We start from the raw sequence: 23,040 nt of genomic DNA on the forward strand, positions 1-23,040 counted from the left end.
AGGCATTTCAGCATGAAATCGAAGAGCCCGCCCACCCACTACGGCAACCCAAACTGGCCGAGAATTAGGATCCCACCCACCCACCCAGTACCCAAACATACCCACAACTAGAACTAGCAAAGAAATTACTCTCGCCCTAAGGAGGGAAGAGACATTAGGGGGCTCACCCATTGGGGATTGAATCTAGGGGCACCAGACCCGCCTTCCACCTCCCTACTTGCACCCGCTGACAACTAGGCGCTAGCCCAGTCGGCATTGCGGGACGGAGGTGGGTGATCAAGCACAATTAGACAGTATAGACCTTAAGAAATTAAAACAGTAAGGGCACCTCACCGGGGTTCATGGTGTATGGACAGCATCCCGGCAACGCCCGCTAGAACACGGGCCATGCGATACCCTGGTATGGAAGCAAGGGGCCACCCACGAAATGTGACCCAGACATGTATGCCAATGAAGTTAGAGTTACACATCAGAGCCTGGTTAGAGTTAGTGGTGACTATGGGCAGCATGCAGCATAGTACATCAGTCCTGTTGGGACATAGGCGACGGCGATCGGGAGCGTCTCCTCTCCGCATCCGCTCCAGAGTGGCCTTTTCTCAGGTGTTTGAGAAAATCCTCCACCTGCTGCGGGTTTCGGAACAAGTGCTGTTTACCTTGAAGTGACACCTTCAGTTTGGCTGGGTAGAGCATGGCGTACGGGATCTCCTGGGCAAGAAGTTTCTTTTTTACGCCTGCAAATTTGCGCCTGGCCTCCTGGACCGCCGGAGTGAAATCCGGGAAGAAGGAGAGCGTAGTATTGCCATATTTCACTGAGCCCAGCTCTCGGGCGCGCCTCAGCACCGCATCCCGGTCTCTGTAGTTAAGGAAGCGCGCTATGATGGGTCTCGGCTGGGCTCCAGGGGGGGGGGCGCGCAGCGAGGGACCGGTGGGCTCTTTCAACGATGAGATGGGATGAGAAGGCTTCTTTCCCAAACAGTTCAATCACAAGATTCTCCACGAAGATCTCCATCTTCCCTGTATTTGCCGTTTCCGCAAGGCCCAAAATGCGAACGTTATTGCGACGAGACCTCGCTTCCAAATCCTCGTTCTTTTCGGCGATAACTCTAAGAAGTCTATCCATCTGAGTCACTTGCCGGGCATTGGAGGAGGCTCCATCTTCCAGTGTCGAAATTCTGTCCTCAGTTTCTTTAATACGCGTGTCGTGTTGTTCCAGCTTCGCCACGACGCTGTCCATACGTGTGTTAATGGCGTCTACTTTGGCGTCGATAGACGAGAGGCTTTGCTTCATGCCCAAAAGGAGTGTCCTCCAGTCTTCTCCCTGGGGGTCCGGGGGAGGGGGGCTCTCCTCCGTTCCAGGAGTCGATTTAGATGACTTCTTGGACTCGAATGGGATTTTCGACTGCCTGGCGTCGTTGCGGCCCATGTCTCGCCTGGGCGTCCGCGTGGCGGTGGGCGAAATGGCCGCCAGGTCGCGAATGGAGGTGAGGAGATGAACCGGACCTCCTGGTAGTAGGCTAGCGCGTTGATAGCGGATGGGTGACCACCCCACTGCACAGTTCTGAAATGCACAGCGAGGGGTGCGGGGGTCCTGTAGCGCCGGCCGGAGTCCACAGGCAGGTTCTGGACAGGCGTGGAGTGGCGAGGTCCAGCCACACTGCAGGCCAGAATAACCTCCAGGTACCTGCACAGTAATTATCCGAACACCAACCGACCAGGGAACAACCAACCGCCTCCAGCACCTGTGTCTCCACACCAATGGCGATGGGGTTGTGACCACTGCAGGGAGGAGATCGTTTCAGCAGAGTGGGGAAGAAGGTAAGGAGGTAGCAAGCCCTGGCCGAAGGGAGGACGGCCACAATCCGACTGCGTGTGAGCTGGGCTCCAAACGAACGGAGCAGGCCCAGGTTAGAACAGGCCAGCGCCAGAAGTCCTCCAGGCGGGTCCAGGCACTACCGGGAAGAGCACGCCGTCTCGTAATTGGCAGCAGGCTGCGGGCGGGAGATGCACAGTATCGGCAAGCAGGCAGGCCCCCCGGGCAGAGCGATGTGGCCTCCACCGGCACCAGAGCAGGAAAGTCTCTCCCGCGCTCGGGCCCAGCAAACAGTAAGGCCCAGAAGGGGGGGGTGAGGGGGGGCAGCCGAGCACGATTCACGCCAGTGTGGTGCCCCCGGCGCAACTCACCTCCGACCACGCTGAAGCAAAGTCCCCCGGGGGGGGGGGCAGCGGGACAGCTCAGGTCGTCCGGCAGTCCCAGCGTCGGCCCCCCTCCGAAGCGTTGGATAGGCCACGGATCCCCGGTCTCACACAGCAAGTGTAGCGGACAGGCAGCAGGCCACGTACCAGCAGTCCGATCCGTTCCGAGTTTCCAGGCGGAGATTTCTGCACCCAGGCGGCCTCCGCTCAGCTGTAAGGTACCGATCGGTTCGAGACACCTTCACGAAGCCAGCGGTGAGGTGTTTAGGCGCAGTGGTAGGGTCAGGATGCATGTAGGATGGGATATTGTGCTCGATCGAGCGAGAGCCTCACATCAGTGCGGCCATCCTGGTTTGGCGCCACCTAGCGCCCCCCCACTTCCATTCATAGTTGAAAGAAGAAGAGTTTCAACCCTATGACGGGTCCCACAAATGCCTAAAGAGCAAACAGTTCACTACTGGAAGGTCTTAAACATCAGTTGTTTGTGATGTCACTGCCTCTCAGGGGCCGTTCCTCAGGGGTGATGTGTTGGTCTACGCACATTTCAGTGGCAACACCACCTTCTTCAGGACCAATACTTGTTATAAAATGAATCTCAAACAACAAACCAAAATGGGTTAATCTGTAGCTACCAAGCCAGTGGAGAAATAATTTCAAGTCCGACAAGTCGAACAGCCTTCGTGCAGCCTTTAGCAATGCCTCCAAATATTGGAACGGCATACTGTTTGTGCAGGGAAGCGAATTATTATCCTATAACAGGCCTTTTCGTGTCATTTCTTTTGCACAAATAGGAGTAGAATCAAATGGCTGTATGTGTTGCGCATCCTCTCGCCAAGGTTCTATCCGTAAAAAACTTTACCAGCTCCACTGTGTTTATTACCACGGACAGACGTCGGCAAGACTCCTACTAATGGGCTCTGTTCTGGTCCGGCCTGCCGGTTTGAGCATGCCAGACCGGAACAGAGCCCATTAGTCCCTTTTATTTTTTGTGTGAGTGATGCAAGAGAGGAATAGAGATCTAGACAAAATTAGCTTTTCTATTGCTTAATACACCGTAAATGTGAAATACTTTGGGGCTTGGGAGCTGGATAAAGAACAACATCAGGAAACAAATGCAAATTTAAAGCACATTTTATTTATTCACTAAAAACTGTTTAAAAATGTAATTTCCAAGTTCTATATATCTGTTTAAAAATGTTTACACTTTCAGCCATTTCCGAGTTTAGTTACAAACTGATAGTGGGAAAAACACATGATGTATAAAAACTGATACCAAAACCTTTTTACATTATTTTATGTTTCTTGTTTTTAAATCAGACCGTCGACTTTTCATGTGAAAATTATTATAAGGGCCTGACATCACTTCTTGTGACGCACTACATCTGACGTCATTGTGATTTGCATATGATAATGGGCTCCTTCACTATTTTCCTTACTTGTGCCCTGTTTATTGGCATGACATGGGTCTATGGGTATTAAAAATAAATATACAAATTCACAGGTATTCAGCCCGTTTTTTCTGGTGATGTCACACTTGACATGTATTCGGCTGCTTCTTCTATTTTTAGGTGAATAAAGATCACTGGCTGCTCCCCCCTTCCATTTCTCTCTTTTTATCCCCTTTCTTTGTTTCTCTCGCTCTCTTTATCTCCCCCCTCTCTATCTCCCACACACTCCTGTTAGCTTTAGCTTCATGAATGTCACTTTCACTTCTGGCATTCTGGCATTCATACAACAAATCCTTCAGAACATTTGAGACCAAGGGACAATCAGTGTGGAAGACGAGTTACTGGGAGTGCAACTGATTGCCCTAAGACATATATGCTTTTAATGTGAGATTTCACTATTTCACCACATTATTCTGCTGCTTACAGTGGCTCAATTCTGGTAAAAAGTAGAGTATGGCAAGTCAGCAAATGAATAGAGAGAGCCAAGCTTGAGAGGAGCCACATGTCACACTGTGTTAAAAGGCCTGAGGCACAAGCTGATCCATCAACCAATAACAGTGTGTAAAAGGTGCAGCAAACTTTACTTAAAAACAAGGTATATGCTCTTTAATATCTAAAAATAGGTTATTTCTTGAACACCGTTGCTTCGCTTTAGTTCATTACATATACTGCAGTGGCATTTGTTAATAGTAATACATACATTTTATCAATGAAGCTTCCATCTCCAGAGCCCTGACAACATGTCCACTCTGGATGCGTTGGGTTTACAGGTTTTAATCCGACAAGTTAGCTGAAATTACCGTTGTTAGTCCCAGTATTGTTCAGTGTTGCTTTTACAGGTAGTGTGATCAGATGCAATTGAATGTGTTTCTTTATATCTCTTCTTCACCAAATAAAAATCAAGAATGTTTCTTTTCTTTTACTCCACAATTTGCTCATCTACCATTGTGTATCCTGATACATCATGTTGCTTTGCTATGTTTACAGAAGTGAACAATCACTGAACACAAACACTTTTATAATTCTGCACATACTGTTATCTGCTTTTCTTCTTTACTGCTAGTCCAGTCTTCTATAATCTGGTATTTCAATGTCCTACATAATTTGAATTTAATCTTTTTCCGTAATTCATTCCTCTCATAATACTTGCACTGTTCAGCTCTTGTCTATGTTCTCCGATGGGTCAATATTATTTTTGATGTTCTTAAAATCTTTTCGGAGTCTCTGCATCTCTAGGATTATTTCCTTTCACTTAAATGAATCAGTGTATTCACAGAGGGTTGTGTGGGATTGAACATTGATAAAAGCCCTTCACACTTTCAGTGCCCTTCTATGTTTTCCCTGTGTGTGTTTGCTGATGGCTTTGTAGCTCTGATAATCGACTAAAACTCTTCCCACATTCATAGAACTTGAATTCTTTTTCCCCTTTGTGAGTTCGTTGATGATACCTTAATGCTGAAGAGAAGTGAAAACTACTGTCACATTCACTACAATTATAGGGTTTTTCCCCTGTGTGCATTCGCTGATATGTTTGGAGGTTTGATAAGTGACTAAAGCACTTTGCACATTCACTGCACTTGAATTGCTATTCCCCTGTGTGTGTTCGCTGATGAATCCTTAATGTTGAGTAACGACTAAAAATGCTTTCACATTCATTGCAATGATATGGTTTTTCCCCTGTGTGAGTTCGATTATGTGTTTCTAGATTTTCTAATTTACTAAAGCTCTTCCCACATTCACAGCATTTAAATGGCTTTTCTCCTGTGTGTTCGCTGATGATTTTGTTGGTGTGAAGACTTACTGAAGCACTTTGCACATTAACTGCACTTGAATGGTTTTTCTCCTGTGTGTGTTCGCTGATGATTTCTTAATATTGAAGAGAAGCGAAAACTACTATCACATTTACTGCAATGATAGGGTTTTTCCCCTGTGTGTGTCCGCTGATGTGCTTTGAGGTTTGATAATCGACTAAAGCTCTTCCCACATTCACTGCACTTGAATGCTTTTTCTCCTGTGTGAGTTCGCTGATGATTCCTTAATGCTGAAGAGCTGCGAAAACTACTGTCACATTCACTACAATGATAGGGTTTTTCCCCAGTGTGTGTTCGCTGATTACTATATAGGTCTGATAACTGACTAAAGCACTTTGCACATTCGCTGCACTTGAATGGTTTTTCCCCTGTGTGTGTTCGTTGATGTCTTTGTAGGTCTGATAAGTGAATAAAGCTTTTCACACATTCACTGCACTTCAATGGCTTTTCCCTTGCGTGGGTTTGCTGATGTCTTTAAAGGCTTGATAACTCACTAAAGCACTTTGCACATTCACTGCACTTGAATGGTTTTCCCCCCATGTGTGTTCGCTGATGACTTTTTAGTTCTGATAACTGACGAAAGCACTTTGCACATTCACTGCACTTGAATGGTTTTTCCCCTCGGTGTGTCTGATTATGAATGTGTGATAACCGACTAAAGCTCTTTGCACATTCACTGCACTTGAATGGTTTTTCCCCTGTGTGTATTCGCTGATGACTTTGAAGGCTTGATAACTGACTAAAGCTCTTCCCACATTCAATGCAATGGTATGGCTTTTCCCCTCTGTGTTTTCGATGGTGTCTTTGTAGTTCTGATAACCTACTAAAGCTCTTGACACATTCACTGCACTTGAATGGCTTTTCTCCTGTGTGTGTTCGCTGGTGTCTTTGTAGTTCTGATAACCTACTAAAGCTCTTGACACATTCACTGCACTTGAATGGTTTTTGTCCTGTGTACGTGTGCTGATGAAGCTTGAGTGGTGATGACAAACTAAAGCTCTTGCTGCATGTGTATGATTCTTCTTTCATGGTTAGTGTCTGTGGGTCGGGTATATATTTGTCTACATCCCATGACTGTATTTCCTGATGGGTCAACATGGCTGATTATGCACACACACTTTATATGCGTGCAGTATTTTGCACATTTGATTTCTGTTTTAACAATAAATGCAATAGCCACCAAATATTTGCCACACTCCTAATACGTAGAAGGTGTCTTTGTAGCCGATTGTGCCTTTAGATTGGATTATGGCTATGCACGCTTGAGGGTAAAGATGTATCTTCCTTCTGACCGGTGCAAATTAGGATAGTCTATTGTATTGTAGATAGAAGAACTCCTCTTTCCTTTACCTGTCAGTTGTCTGGCTCCGCTCTGTTGTGCTCCTCTCTGGTTACTGTTGTTTGTCCAGAAAGAGTTTACAATACACCTAGAGCACGGAATGATGGCTTGTCATCATATTAGAAAACAGAGCACTGCGGTAATCTCACCATACAGATCCCATGATCAAAGTTGGTATTGGACACTTGTTTATACGGGAGGCGGTTTGTTATTGTTGTTGCCTTAATTTTCCTAAGGTCATTTCTTCGTCCTGTGGCGTGGAGGTGCACAGCTCAGCCTCTTATAATCACTGAACTGCCCTTGATGCTTCATCCGGGATCTGTCAGTTTGTGTGCAGGTTCATCTGTCGCCGACTGCGCTGATGTTTTGCTGAATACTGTAGCTCATTATTTCTGCTATTATTGAAGATTTATAGCATTAGCTTCATTATAGATGGCCATTTCATACAGTCGATGCTTGTTTTCTGTTGGATGTAAAGATATTGAAAATTACTATATTGAAACATATTGGAATTATAATTCACAATGTTAACTGGTTGTAAAAGACATTTTGGGGGAGATTTACCAAATCTACACACAATGCAGCGCAACGCCCCTCCCCCCCCCATGAGGCTGCGCTGCTCAACAGGGAGGGAGCAGGAAAGCGCCATATTTTCAAAGATATGGCTCTCTCCTTCCCTTTCACTTGCGCCAGCACTGATTACAGCAGCCCTGCGCCATGCACGCACCAGAGCGCTAGGGTGTTTGTGTGTGTGAGTCCAGCATAGGTTTTGTACAGGAAGGACACCCTTCCTGTACAAAATACTATGCCTAGACATGAGGGAAACCTTTTCCAACTTTGTATGCATGATGCACAGTGCACCATGCATGCAAAGTCAGAAAAGGAAGGAGAAATGAAAGCATTTCTCCTTCCAAGCACCTAGTTTAAAAGGGCGCAGTTTTCTCACGCTAAACCCAATCTACTGTATTTGGTAAATTGGGTTTAGCGTGAGAAATAATGGGTGTTTGCAAGGGAATGCCCAGGCACCACCCTTGACAGGCCCCATGGTGCAAAGTAACGCGAAGCAGTGCTATGCGATGCTTCACATTACTTTTATATTATTTGCTGGAAAGAAAATTAGGAAAAAAAGATTTTGTACTGTTTTGTGCCACTTTTGTGACGCAAACACGACGCAAAATCTTAGTAAATCGCCCCCTTCTTCTTTACTGCCTTTGAAACTTAGTAGGGAATATTTCATCATACACAAATATTTAACTAAAAGTTCTGGTAATCAGGTGACATCTTATTAATGTCTGAAAACGAGGTGATTTAACAGTGTTCACAGAGTAACTTAGCAAAGTAAGGGTGCTCGAAGCACCCAAGTGCTTAAGGTTTTGCTTAAGATAGATGCATACGGTCAAGATTTCATTAAAACAACAATAGAGTTGAGAAAAAGAGATGGATCAGGCGGGGCTGCAAAATTTTCAGTAACTCTTTATGAAGTATACAACGAAAGTAACTCCATTCACACACTTCTCATTTCTTTCCTATCCACTTAAGATCATCTCAAATACTAACTCCTGTCTTTACCTTGCTGTTCATAAGTCACCTTTGACACTTTCAACAGCTCCCAGTGGTTCAAGCATTCCTGGTTTCTTCTAACCTGGAAGATTGTAACATTAGTGTGGGTTGAGGGGGGTTTCCTATCACCATAACATCTGTCCATCTCCCTGAAACTAGTGCAGATAACAGCACCCGGTTCTGGCCCTGAAAGACAACTTTAAAAAGCAAGTCATTAGTTTTTTCTAAAGTATATAAAGTTCTGTAAGATGCAGCTCCTTCGGGGGTTTTTGTGTAAAACAGAGCGAGGGGTTTACTGTAAGGCCCGTACTTTACATTGTAAGCGCAGATAAGGCAAACAAACATTGATTCATATAATTTAATATTCAACGATATCAGTCATTTAGAACTTATAGAGAATCCATCACAACCACTAATTTACCTGACATATCCCCGCATCAGATGTGTGCATATTACTCTTTTTTCCCCCTTTTCCACTATTACATGGCATCTGGCATGATGTTGTCCATTTGGGGTTCAGGATGCCAATTAGTGACTGGATCGGCATTTGGCATCGCGGGAGGAGGTGTCAGTTATCCACAGGTGATGCGACATTTCTACCTTTCCATATTTCTCATATTCAAGTTTACTAATTTCTTGTCCTGCGACCCCCCTACTGCCCTCTGACTGCGCACTCACTCTGTGGGGTTCATAAGAAGTCAGATAACAGCCTGATAGTCACAAGGCCATGGATCTCACTTCTTCTACAACACTTATTACCGACTTAGGGCCTAGTTTAGAGTTTTTCCAACAGATTATTGCCTCAAAACTAGGAGTTGATGAAGAATTCCACTCTGCTGGCGTAGCTCGTGATGCAGAACTGAGGTTTTTTCTCAAGTTGTTCGCCAACGGTAAGGTGACGAGTGCTTGTGGGAAAATATAACGTGCTAGACTTCCTGCTGGTAATAGTTCTCACTGCGGGAGGTCACGGCAGGTCGCGACCACTCGAGGGTAGAACTCTGTCAATCTCGTTGATGAAGCTACCACTCGATTAGAATGTCAATTAGAGAGGCAGAGGCAGCAGCGGCCTCTGGCACGAAGGAAAGTGCTGTTCGTGCTGATTTTACAGTGCGGGAAAAACTCCTGGCACTAAAAATCAGTGAGAGCAGCGCAGCTTAACAAACTCTGCCACTAGCGGTGTCCAGTGTGGCTAGCTGGGCTTGAAGGATCTTGTAGTTTGTGGGTCTCTCACTGCTTTGAGGTCACAGTCAGGCATAACTTCTGTCAGCCGTGCCTTTTACAGATCTTCCTTCCAGGCAGTGCTTCTGCCAGCGGTGCCTTGTGCGGATCTTCCTTCCAGACAAGGGCTTCTTTCCTCAATGATTAGTTCAAAGGTCGGGAGAGGTAGAACTGGTCTATGTCATCTTCTTTATTGGAGTTCAACTGGTCAAGCCACAGAGCTCGAGCTCTGAGATGAATGAGAGTCTGGATTTTCTGAGCTCCGTAGAGCATTGAGACAGTTCTACCGCATCTAACACATACTACAAGACTCCACTGTATCTGAACATCCCCTGGCAAATGCCAACTAGAGAATAAACATCCTGCCTGCACCAGCAGAGTGCAGCAAGCTTTTGAAGCACCCCAAGGTACATTGACTTTCTCTATCTGTCGTAATTGAAGATGTTAATTCTTGATAAATCATCCTGCGCAGACACAAGCCCTCAAGTCTGTATTGCATGAAGCTGGGTGTTTCTCACGCAAAATAGGGCCCTCCACAAATTGCTGACATTTTCTTAAACTCCCTGAAGAGCCGTGGCAACACACAGACCACCCATACCCTCTCAGGGATCACCCATCCATCTGCCAGGATCAAGACTCAGATATTTCAACCTTCTCTGTTACCGTCTTTGGAACAGCCCGTCTCTGAGATTCGTGGAAGCTCCACACTCAGTGAGCTCAGAGTTGCCTTGCAAAACCATCTCATGAGAGTGGAAGAAAAGAACATTAAGTGACACGCACTGCACAGAAGTGTAAATATATCTACCATTATTGTTCCATGTACTATTGTCCTAATGCTGATGTTTTGACATGAATTTTTTGCCGTCTATCACAGCAGCTTCAACGTTTAAAATTCTACCCAATAGTTTGTTTTCCATCATACCTACTTACCTATGTACTGTTTCTGACCTTACAACATCTCTGGCAGACATGTTGTGCTGTCTGTTGCCACATAAATAGGAAGTAGATTGTTATTGCAGGAAGTGTCCTTGCAGTCAGATGCACTTGATTGGGATAAAAGGTACCATGTTTGGTAGAAAAGCTGCAACTATTAGAATAATAACATACCAAAAGCCACGCATACAGTGCAATAACACAGACCAGGTACTAGAAAAACGTGATGCAAACAATGCAATAACACAAGCCAGGCATTGGAAGAATATGACACAATCAGTGCAATAACACAGGCCAGGTACTAGGAAAACGGGACTCAAACAATGTAATATCACAGGCCAGACACAAGTAGAATCTGATGCAAACAATTTAATAACACAGGCCAGGCACTAGGAGATTCTGATGCAAACAATGCAGTAACACAAGCCAGGCACTGGGTGAATCTGAGGCAAACAATGCAATAACACAGGCCAGGCACTAGGAAAACGGAATGCAAACAATGCAATATCACAGACCAGGCATTAGGAGAATCCGACGCAAACAATTTAATAACACAGGCCAGGCACTAGGTGAATCTGATGCAAACAATGCAATAACACAGGCCAGGCACTAGGGGAGCAAGCTATCTTATCAACAGCAAGGGACACCACAAGCTCTGTGCAGCACCCTGGTGGCACAGGAGTTTCATGGTCCACGTCCGAAACGCCGCTAGTGCCATCAGCCCATCCAGGTGCTCAACCTCAGTGTGAGGACTGCCTGCCCCAGCATCTCTTGATGTCACCGCGCTTATAGTGCTGCCTCTCCCCCTGCAGCACGGGACGTGCGCAGGCGAAGCCCGGGCCAAGGGCTGTCCCGTCCTTGCCCTCATTGCCAGGAAGAGGCAGGGCAGGGCTACTCCCTTTCCACTGGCATTAGGCATCTTGCCTACTCAGATTTACTGGACATTCAAGAACTGTCGTGGACTAGTCAAGGTACTGTTAACGCGGGTATCTCCCAGCATTGCCCAAACTACTCTCTTTGATTCTAAATAATTACGCTCTCTCTCCTGAGGGGTTTGTGGGGCCGGTATAAGGGTGGCCTGAGGGTTCTCATTGTCCACGGGACCAAGAGGCCTGTTCATTGCTGATTGTGTAGACAGGTTGCTTTAGACTTAACTTGCACTATAGAGGTAGCATGGGGAAAAGGAAAACTATGGCGGGCAGTGGGGGAGGGGCGGGAGGGATAGTAAAGGGAAAAAGGCTAGGAAGATACAGAAACATTCAGGGAGTAATTGTGTACTGGATAGGATAGACACCCGCATTACCGAGTGCGAGGACATATTAGTGACAGATACAACCACCTATGTAACAAATACTAAATCTAGAGAAGAGGCTTGGGCGCACAGCAAACGTGGGATAAACACAAATTGTGAAGGGCGGTTGATGAGATGGGACAAGTAAAGGTGCTCCAACAGGTGACGTAACTAGCCAATACGTCCAGAAATATAACGAAACAGTGTGTTACGTGATACGTAAGCACATCCCTGTATACGGGCACACTTGTAGAGTTCAGCCTCGCTGATTCAAAAAATAGTTCAAATTGGAAGGTTTTCAAAGTTTATATATATTTAGTGCATATTCAAGATATCCATTGTACAGTGGCGTTACATCACGCCATATGTTCCATTGACAGTAATCCAATGAATAGTATTGCAAGGTATGCTCCAATGCATTTCGGACTCGTATAGTCCTTTATCAAGGAGCACTGTGGGAAGGATACAATAACTGCATGTTAGATCAACGGAAAAATGAGCAATTAACAAGTTGTGTGCGTGCAGTCAAAAACGCGTGGGTGAAGGAACACCAAGAAAAAACACCAAGAAAGAAGTCGGTGCATGCGGTTCAAGAAATGGACATTAAGGCATGCGATCAAAAAAACGGCAGTTTGTGAGCCGGTTTGTCTAGGTGGGGGAAGGTGATATTCAGAGTGACCATGCATGGGGGTAACTACCATTGTGTGAAGCGTTAAATAAATCCTAAAGGCAGCGCTAGTTGGGAGAGTGATCGAAGACCAGGACGACGATGAAACGAGGGTGATTGAACAAAATGGAAAGAGTCTTACACTTCCACTTTTAACGAGCGGCTCACGTAGTGCTGCAAACAAGGGGGAAATCAATCAGCAGTTGTCACAAGCGGAGACGCTTGTAAAAGGATAAACAAGCCGTCAAGCGGTCACAATAACTTACTGTGTGGGGTTCGAAGAGGTGGACTACATGACTCGAGCTTCACGGAGGTACTGCGAAGTTCGTGGTGAGGGTAAAGAATGTTAGAAATAAAGAACAGACACCCGAGTGAACGTGAAACCGTGGTGGCCATCTTGTAAAGGTGAAATAAGCCGTAAAATGAATAAAAAAGTAATAGCAGGTACAAGTCACAATATACATGTAGAACGGGGGTTCAATATATCAAGCAATCAGGTTATAGATAACAACTCAGTTCGGTTCTGTCATTGAGCCCAAAGGGCTTGAGAGATTGGAGTTTGTAAATCCACGATGTCTCCCGTTGTAGGAGGGTTTTGTTGTTGTCTCTACCCTCACAGTGGGTGACCATTTCCAGTACCAAATATTTCAACTGGGCTATGCTGTGTTGTGCCTCGTTGAAATGAGTAGCCACAATGGACTTAGTGTTCTTAGTTCGGATGTTTGACTTGTGCTCATTGAGTCTGATTTTTATTTTTCTGCTGGTTTTGCCTACGTAGATCTTCCCACATGGGCATTTCAGCAAGTAAATCAGGTTAGCCGAATCGCAGGTGGCATCAACTTTTAGAGGAATCTCAAAACCTTTCATGGGATGATGTATGACGTTGCCCACTATGACATTATTGCAGTTGCTGCAGTGATGACAGGGACGCGTGCCTGTGTGTTTCCTTGGTGTATCAGTGGGTCTTGATAAGATTTCTCTGATGTTCATAGGACAGTTGTAAGCAAAGATGGGGGGATCTTTGAAAAGGTTTCCAAAATCCGGTTCCGACGATAAGATGCGCCAGTGTCTTAATATGATTTTTTTGTAACATTTACTCACAGTGGAGAATTTGGAGACCAATGTCAATCTAGGATTGAGATCCTTTTTTCTGCTTTGCAAAGCTTCAGTCCTTGGGATGGTGAGTGCTCTGTTTTGTGCATCCTTAATGATGTTGTCGGGATAACCTCTAGTGGAAAACCTAGAGGCCATGGTTTGAATTTGGGAGTCTCTCCTATGTTCATCTGATACTATCCGGGTAACTCTCAACATCTGGCTGAATGGAAGATGTCTTTTTAAAGATTCTTGATGGAAACTACTATACAGTAGAGTATTGTTGCGGTCCGTTTCCTTGCGGTATAAATCGGTTTCAATGCCATCTGTGGTGATTTTTACAAGTACATCCAAGAATGTAATTTCTGTGGCTGAAATATTCCAGGTGAACTCAATACGGTCATCTCTGGTGTTCAGTGTAGATAAGGCTAATTCCAGGTGTTCTCGGGATTCTTTCCAAATAAAGAAAAGGTCATCTATATATCGTGCATATAGTATGAGGTTGTCTTTCCAATCCGTGTGGTTTTCAATGTAGTTTGCTTCAAAGTTGCCCATGTAGATATTGGCGTATGTCGGCGCGGCGCAATTGCCCATTGCCATCCCAGACATTTGTAAATACCAATGATCCTCAAAACAAAAATAGCTGTGATACAAAGTAAAGATCATGAGCTCTAAAATGAATGTTTTCAAAGAATCTGCAATGTCCGATTTTAGTAAGGCTGATTCAATAGCCTCGATGCCCCCAGCGTGGGGAATAGAGGTGTATAGACTCTTAACGTCAGCGGTACATAGTAGTATTCGTTCATCTTTCTTGATTTCAACAGAGTTTAATTTATTGATGAAGTCAGTGGTGTCACGAATGTAACTTTTCAAATTGGTAACCATGGGTTGCAAGTGGCGGTCAATAAATTTGCCTGTGGGTTCGTGGATTGACCCCCGTGTAGACACGATGGGCCGGAATGGAGGATCCATTAAGTTCTTGTGTATCTTTGGCAGCATGGTGAGAGTAGGACTTTTGGGATAGTCCACGGTCAGATATCGCTTGGTTCTATCATCAATGATATTGTTTTCTCTTGCTGTGTCGACAATATTGAGTAGCATGGTTTTGTACTCTTTTGTCGGGTTGCTCTCAAGTGGCTGGTATGTTTGGACGTCTAAAACGTGTTCTCTGGCTCTGCAGGTGTAGAGATCCGCATTGAGGATGACTAAGGCACCACCCTTGTCAGCTTTCAAACATTTGATCATAGTGTTATTAGCGATGTTCTTCAATGTGTCATGTTCCTTGTTAGTGATGTTCCTTCTTTTGGTTTTTTTGAAATTAATCTTGGCGATGTCCTGACGGACTAAAGTTTCGAAATTGTCAATACTCTTGTGGCTGCTTGGAGGCATATAGTTGCTTTTAGGTCGTAGGCCCAATAATTGATCAGGTTTAGTTTCCACAACTGGTTCCAAAACTTTTTCGAAAAAGTGCTTTAAGCGTAGTTTTCTAGTGAGCTTAAATGTACTGACTTCTAATTCAAGGAGGTTGGTGTTGTTGGTTGGGATGAATGACATACCCTTTTGTAATGTTTTAATTTCGAAAGGTGTAAGATTGGTATCAGAAATGTTTATGACTAACGATTCTTTCTTGTCTTGGGTTTGTTCTGAGGTTGGCTCTTCTCGTTGTCTTTTCTTTGATCTTTTGCCCCGTCTGGGTCGTCGATTCTGTCTGGGCCTAATTCTAAAAAAGGCTCCGTGGTGGTTGTCGATGAGGTGGATGCTTGAGCTGGACGCTCTTTGGAGGTTGTTCGTTCACTTGGTTGAGGTCTTGGGGGACGGTTGGTGGTATCGCTATCAGATAATGAGGTGTCAGTGTTCTGGGAATATGGTTTGTTTCTTCGTCGTTGGGCGTAAACTTCCGCCCAAGTATAAACTTCCCCAAGTTTGTAGTCTAAAATGTCACGCCTAAATTTGCGTAACTTACGTTCGTTGATTTCCCTGGTGTGACGGTCAATTTGTCGATTGATGTCTTCCAATGTGGTGTTTAGTTCCTCAGGGGTCATAAGATCTTTAAGTTCGCTTTCGGTGGTGGTGATTTCCAAAGATAGTTCTTGGAGGATTCCTGACAGTTCCTCTATAATTAACAAGATTAAATCCAAGCTACACTTGTTTAGGATAGCGTACCATCTATCAAGGAAGGTTTTAGAATTCTTGCATAGGGAAGGTTTTAACGCAATGCGTAGGCCGCGGGGAATACGGAGTGATTTGTGATACTTGATGAGGGTATTCGCGTGGAGTTTTTGGTTCACACGACGTTTCGATAAGTACAGTAGTTGCTTGAGACATTGTTCCTTCGTTCTACTCGAAGGTGTTTGAGTTAAATCATCGTTGATCAATGCATATATCCTTTCCGTTGCGTCAGAATCAAATGCCAATGTTTCGGCATGGGCTTCAGTGGATTTAGATATATCTTCGTATTGCATCTTAAAGATGATCCGGAGGGCGTGCTGCCAGCCTACAAGGCAGTGGGATATAGATATAGAACTAGAGAAGAGGCTTGGGCGCACAGCAAACGTGGGATAAACACAAATTGTGAAGGGCGGTTGATGAGATGGGACAAGTAAAGGTGCTCCAACAGGTGACGTAACTAGCCAATACGTCCAGAAATATAACGAAACAGTGTGTTACGTGATACGTAAGCACATCCCTGTATACGGGCACACTTGTAGAGTTCAGCCTCGCTGATTCAAAAAATAGTTCAAATTGGAAGGTTTTCAAAGTTTATATATATTTAGTGCATATTCAAGATATCCATTGTACAGTGGCGTTACATCACGCCATATGTTCCATTGACAGTAATCCAATGAATAGTATTGCAAGGTATGCTCCAATGCATTTCGGACTCGTATAGTCCTTTATCAAGGAGCACTGTGGGAAGGATACAATAACTGCATGTTAGATCAACGGAAAAATGAGCAATTAACAAGTTGTGTGCGTGCAGTCAAAAACGCGTGGGTGAAGGAACACCAAGAAAGACATCGTGGATTTACAAACTCCAATCTCTCAAGCCCTTTGGGCTCAATGACAGAACCGAACTGAGTTGTTATCTATAACCTGATTGCTTGATATATTGAACCCCCGTTCTACATGTATATTGTGACTTGTACCTGCTATTACTTTTTTATTCATTTTACGGCTTATTTCACCTTTACAAGATGGCCACCACGGTTTCACGTTCACTCGGGTGTCTGTTCTTTATTTCTAACATTCTTTACCCTCACCACGAACTTCGCAGTACCTCCGTGAAGCTCGAGTCATGTAGTCCACCTCTTCGAACCCCACACAGTAAGTTATTGTGACCGCTTGACGGCTTGTTTATCCTTTTACAAGCGTCTCCGCTTGTGACAACTGCTGATTGATTTCCCCCTTGTTTGCAGCACTACGTGAGCCGCTCGTTAAAAGTGGAAGTGTAAGACTCTTTCCATTTTGTTCAATCACCCTCGTTTCATCGTCGTCCTGGTCTTCGATCACTCTCCCAACTAGCGCTGCCTTTAGGATTTATTTAACGCTTCACACAATGGTAGTTACCCCCATGCATGGTCACTCTGAATATCACCTTCCCCCACCTAGACAAACCGGCTCACAAACTGCCGTTTTTTTGATCGCATGCCTTAATGTCCATTTCTTGAACCGCATGCACCGACTTCTTTCTTGGTGTTTTTTCTTGGTGTTCCTTCACCCACGCGTTTTTGACTGCACGCACACAACTTGTTAATTGCTCATTTTTCCGTTGATCTAACATGCAGTTATTGTATCCTTCCCACAGTGCTCCTTGATAAAGGACTATACGAGTCCGAAATGCATTGGAGCATACCTTGCAATACTATTCATTGGATTACTGTCAATGGAACATATGGCGTGATGTAACGCCACTGTACAATGGATATCTTGAATATGCACTAAATATATATAAACTTTGAAAACCTTCCAATTTGAACTATTTTTTGAATCAGCGAGGCTGAACTCTACAAGTGTGCCCGTATACAGGGATGTGCTTACGTATCACATTGGCTAGTTACGTCACCTGTTGGAGCACCTTTACTTGTCCCATCTCATCAACCGCCCTTCACAATTTGTGTTTATCCCACGTTTGCTGTGCGCCCAAGCCTCTTCTCTAGTTCTATATCTATATCCCACTGCCTTGTAGGCTGGCAGCACGCCCTCCGGATCATCTTTAAGATGCAATACGAAGATATATCTAAATCCACTGAAGCCCATGCCGAAACATTGGCATTTGATTCTGACGCAACGGAAAGGATATATGCATTGATCAACGATGATTTAACTCAAACACCTTCGAGTAGAACGAAGGAACAATGTCTCAAGCAACTACTGTACTTATCGAAACGTCGTGTGAACCAAAAACTCCACGCGAATACCCTCATCAAGTATCACAAATCACTCCGTATTCCCCGCGGCCTACGCATTGCGTTAAAACCTTCCCTATGCAAGAATTCTAAAACCTTCCTTGATAGATGGTACGCTATCCTAAACAAGTGTAGCTTGGATTTAATCTTGTTAATTATAGAGGAACTGTCAGGAATCCTCCAAGAACTATCTTTGGAAATCACCACCACCGAAAGCGAACTTAAAGATCTTATGACCCCTGAGGAACTAAACACCACATTGGAAGACATCAATCGACAAATTGACCGTCACACCAGGGAAATCAACGAACGTAAGTTACGCAAATTTAGGCGTGACATTTTAGACTACAAACTTGGGGAAGTTTATACTTGGGCGGAAGTTTACGCCCAACGACGAAGAAACAAACCATATTCCCAGAACACTGACACCTCATTATCTGATAGCGATACCACCAACCGTCCCCCAAGACCTCAACCAAGTGAACGAACAACCTCCAAAGAGCGTCCAGCTCAAGCATCCACCTCATCGACAACCACCACGGAGCCTTTTTTAGAATTAGGCCCAGACAGAATCGACGACCCAGACGGGGCAAAAGATCAAAGAAAAGACAACGAGAAGAGCCAACCTCAGAACAAACCCAAGACAAGAAAGAATCGTTAGTCATAAACATTTCTGATACCAATCTTACACCTTTCGAAATTAAAACATTACAAAAGGGTATGTCATTCATCCCAACCAACAACACCAACCTCCTTGAATTAGAAGTCAGTACATTTAAGCTCACTAGAAAACTACGCTTAAAGCACTTTTTCGAAAAAGTTTTGGAACCAGTTGTGGAAACTAAACCTGATCAATTATTGGGCCTACGACCTAAAAGCAACTATATGCCTCCAAGCAGCCACAAGAGTATTGACAATTTCGAAACTTTAGTCCGTCAGGACATCGCCAAGATTAATTTCAAAAAAACCAAAAGAAGGAACATCACTAACAAGGAACATGACACATTGAAGAACATCGCTAATAACACTATGATCAAATGTTTGAAAGCTGACAAGGGTGGTGCCTTAGTCATCCTCAATGCGGATCTCTACACCTGCAGAGCCAGAGAACACGTTTTAGACGTCCAAACATACCAGCCACTTGAGAGCAACCCGACAAAAGAGTACAAAACCATGCTACTCAATATTGTCGACACAGCAAGAGAAAACAATATCATTGATGATAGAACCAAGCGATATCTGACCGTGGACTATCCCAAAAGTCCTACTCTCACCATGCTGCCAAAGATACACAAGAACTTAATGGATCCTCCATTCCGGCCCATCGTGTCTACACGGGGGTCAATCCACGAACCCACAGGCAAATTTATTGACCGCCACTTGCAACCCATGGTTACCAATTTGAAAAGTTACATTCGTGACACCACTGACTTCATCAATAAATTAAACTCTGTTGAAATCAAGAAAGATGAACGAATACTACTATGTACCGCTGACGTTAAGAGTCTATACACCTCTATTCCCCACGCTGGGGGCATCGAGGCTATTGAATCAGCCTTACTAAAATCGGACATTGCAGATTCTTTGAAAACATTCATTTTAGAGCTCATGATCTTTACTTTGTATCACAGCTATTTTTGTTTTGAGGATCATTGGTATTTACAAATGTCTGGGATGGCAATGGGCAATTGCGCCGCGCCGACATACGCCAATATCTACATGGGCAACTTTGAAGCAAACTACATTGAAAACCACACGGATTGGAAAGACAACCTCATACTATATGCACGATATATAGATGACCTTTTCTTTATTTGGAAAGAATCCCGAGAACACCTGGAATTAGCCTTATCTACACTGAACACCAGAGATGACCGTATTGAGTTCACCTGGAATATTTCAGCCACAGAAATTACATTCTTGGATGTACTTGTAAAAATCACCACAGATGGCATTGAAACCGATTTATACCGCAAGGAAACGGACCGCAACAATACTCTACTGTATAGTAGTTTCCATCAAGAATCTTTAAAAAGACATCTTCCATTCAGCCAGATGTTGAGAGTTACCCGGATAGTATCAGATGAACATAGGAGAGACTCCCAAATTCAAACCATGGCCTCTAGGTTTTCCACTAGAGGTTATCCCGACAACATCATTAAGGATGCACAAAACAGAGCACTCACCATCCCAAGGACTGAAGCTTTGCAAAGCAGAAAAAAGGATCTCAATCCTAGATTGACATTGGTCTCCAAATTCTCCACTGTGAGTAAATGTTACAAAAAAATCATATTAAGACACTGGCGCATCTTATCGTCGGAACCGGATTTTGGAAACCTTTTCAAAGATCCCCCCATCTTTGCTTACAACTGTCCTATGAACATCAGAGAAATCTTATCAAGACCCACTGATACACCAAGGAAACACACAGGCACGCGTCCCTGTCATCACTGCAGCAACTGCAATAATGTCATAGTGGGCAACGTCATACATCATCCCATGAAAGGTTTTGAGATTCCTCTAAAAGTTGATGCCACCTGCGATTCGGCTAACCTGATTTACTTGCTGAAATGCCCATGTGGGAAGATCTACGTAGGCAAAACCAGCAGAAAAATAAAAATCAGACTCAATGAGCACAAGTCAAACATCCGAACTAAGAACACTAAGTCCATTGTGGCTACTCATTTCAACGAGGCACAACACAGCATAGCCCAGTTGAAATATTTGGTACTGGAAATGGTCACCCACTGTGAGGGTAGAGACAACAACAAAACCCTCCTACAACGGGAGACATCGTGGATTTACAAACTCCAATCTCTCAAGCCCTTTGGGCTCAATGACAGAACCGAACTGAGTTGTTATCTATAACCTGATTGCTTGATATATTGAACCCCCGTTCTACATGTATATTGTGACTTGTACCTGCTATTACTTTTTTATTCATTTTACGGCTTATTTCACCTTTACAAGATGGCCACCACGGTTTCACGTTCACTCGGGTGTCTGTTCTTTATTTCTAACATTCTTTACCCTCACCACGAACTTCGCAGTACCTCCGTGAAGCTCGAGTCATGTAGTCCACCTCTTCGAACCCCACACAGTAAGTTATTGTGACCGCTTGACGGCTTGTTTATCCTTTTACAAGCGTCTCCGCTTGTGACAACTGCTGATTGATTTCCCCCTTGTTTGCAGCACTACGTGAGCCGCTCGTTAAAAGTGGAAGTGTAAGACTCTTTCCATTTTGTTCAATCACCCTCGTTTCATCGTCGTCCTGGTCTTCGATCACTCTCCCAACTAGCGCTGCCTTTAGGATTTATTTAACGCTTCACACAATGGTAGTTACCCCCATGCATGGTCACTCTGAATATCACCTTCCCCCACCTAGACAAACCGGCTCACAAACTGCCGTTTTTTTGATCGCATGCCTTAATGTCCATTTCTTGAACCGCATGCACCGACTTCTTTCTTGGTGTTTTTTCTTGGTGTTCCTTCACCCACGCGTTTTTGACTGCACGCACACAACTTGTTAATTGCTCATTTTTCCGTTGATCTAACATGCAGTTATTGTATCCTTCCCACAGTGCTCCTTGATAAAGGACTATACGAGTCCGAAATGCATTGGAGCATACCTTGCAATACTATTCATTGGATTACTGTCAATGGAACATATGGCGTGATGTAACGCCACTGTACAATGGATATCTTGAATATGCACTAAATATATATAAACTTTGAAAACCTTCCAATTTGAACTATTTTTTGAATCAGCGAGGCTGAACTCTACAAGTGTGCCCGTATACAGGGATGTGCTTACGTATCACGTAACACACTGTTTCGTTACAAATACTAAATCCCCACAACGCTCTACCCAACCAGCTAGTTTAAACAACCCTACTACGGCCCGCCAATTAGCTATTCCAGCTATGTTTCATAACCCAGTAAAACAAGCGTTGCCATAGCCAATGGGTCACGTCTTTGGGACCTTATGTTTTTAGCCAGAACTTTTGGCTATGTTGTAGAGCATTGTGGCTGCTGTGAATTCTGTTGAAAAGTTATAATAAAAAGTGTTAAGCATTTTTGTTACGTCTATACAAACAAAGACAACATTATATACAACTGAAAAACCTGATAAAAAAAGATTTTAACATAAAAAATGTCTTCTACTTTTTTTGTACTTGCAATGCTGGCAACTTTTTCCTGCCTGTTCTCATGCTTGCTTGTTATAATTTTTTTTGTTATGGTAAAGGGGGACATAAATAACGGGGGAGTGTAGGTTGGAAAACAATAATTTAATTAGAACACGAGCAGTGGACGGACACCAGGGGAGAATCAACAGATGCCAGATTCCAAGGGAGACTGATGTGATGATTAGGTGGTGCGCTGATACAAAATGGTGGTGGTGAATGATGATTAGTGCTCAGGTGGTGACAATATATAGTGTGGATTGGAGGTACGTTGTGGTTTGTGGAGTTGAAACATGTTGTTTGGTGTGTAATTAGGCAGTGTGTTTTGGAAATGTGGAGTTGAAATGTGTGGCCTGGAACTGTGGTGTTGAGTGAAATTATGCTTAGGAAAATTGTGTCATGGTGTGGAGTGCATTTATGTTGATTGGTGGTATGTGGTATAGAGTGCAATTATGTGGAGTGTATTTATGATGCATTGAGTACAGTGCAATTATATGGCGTGTAATTATCTGGCACTGAGTAGTATTATATGGAGTGTATTTATGTTGCGTTGAGTAGAGTGTTATTATGTCGTGTAATTATGTGGCACTGAGTGGTATTATATGGAGTGTATTTATGTTGCATTGAGTAGAGTGTTATTATGTGGCGTGTAATTATGTGGCACTGAGTGGTAATATGTGGAGTGTATTTATGTTGCATTGAGTAGAGTGCAATTATGTGGCTTGTAATTATGTGGTACTGAGTTGTATGTGGAGTGTATTATGTTGCATTGAGTAGTGTAATTATGGGCCTGTAATTATGTGGCACTGAGTGGTATTATGGGGAGTGTATGTTGTATTCAGTGGAGTGTAATTTTGTGGCATTAATTGGAGTGTATGTTGCATTGAGTGCGGTGTGA

The 23,040-nt window shown here is 44.0% G+C and overlaps 1 protein-coding gene across 1 annotated transcript in view; it reads right to left on the reverse strand.

The window, feature by feature from the left end:
* Positions 1-5,169: 5,169 nt before the first annotated feature.
* LOC147737381 (uncharacterized) overlaps positions 5,170-23,040 on the reverse strand; it is a 48,040-nt gene continuing 30,169 nt past the window's right edge. Inside the window, 4 exon segments of the mRNA XM_086923775.1 lie at positions 5,170-5,410; positions 5,412-6,535; positions 13,562-15,006; positions 15,171-16,046. Of these exon segments, the coding sequence (XP_086779901.1) occupies positions 5,227-5,410; positions 5,412-6,535; positions 13,562-15,006; positions 15,171-16,046 (3,629 nt within the window). The 3' untranslated portion in view covers positions 5,170-5,226.

This window comes from Lissotriton vulgaris, chromosome 1_1 (genome assembly GCF_964263255.1).
Source record: "Lissotriton vulgaris chromosome 1_1, aLisVul1.2, whole genome shotgun sequence".
NCBI classification, from domain to species: domain Eukaryota; kingdom Metazoa; phylum Chordata; class Amphibia; order Caudata; family Salamandridae; genus Lissotriton; species Lissotriton vulgaris.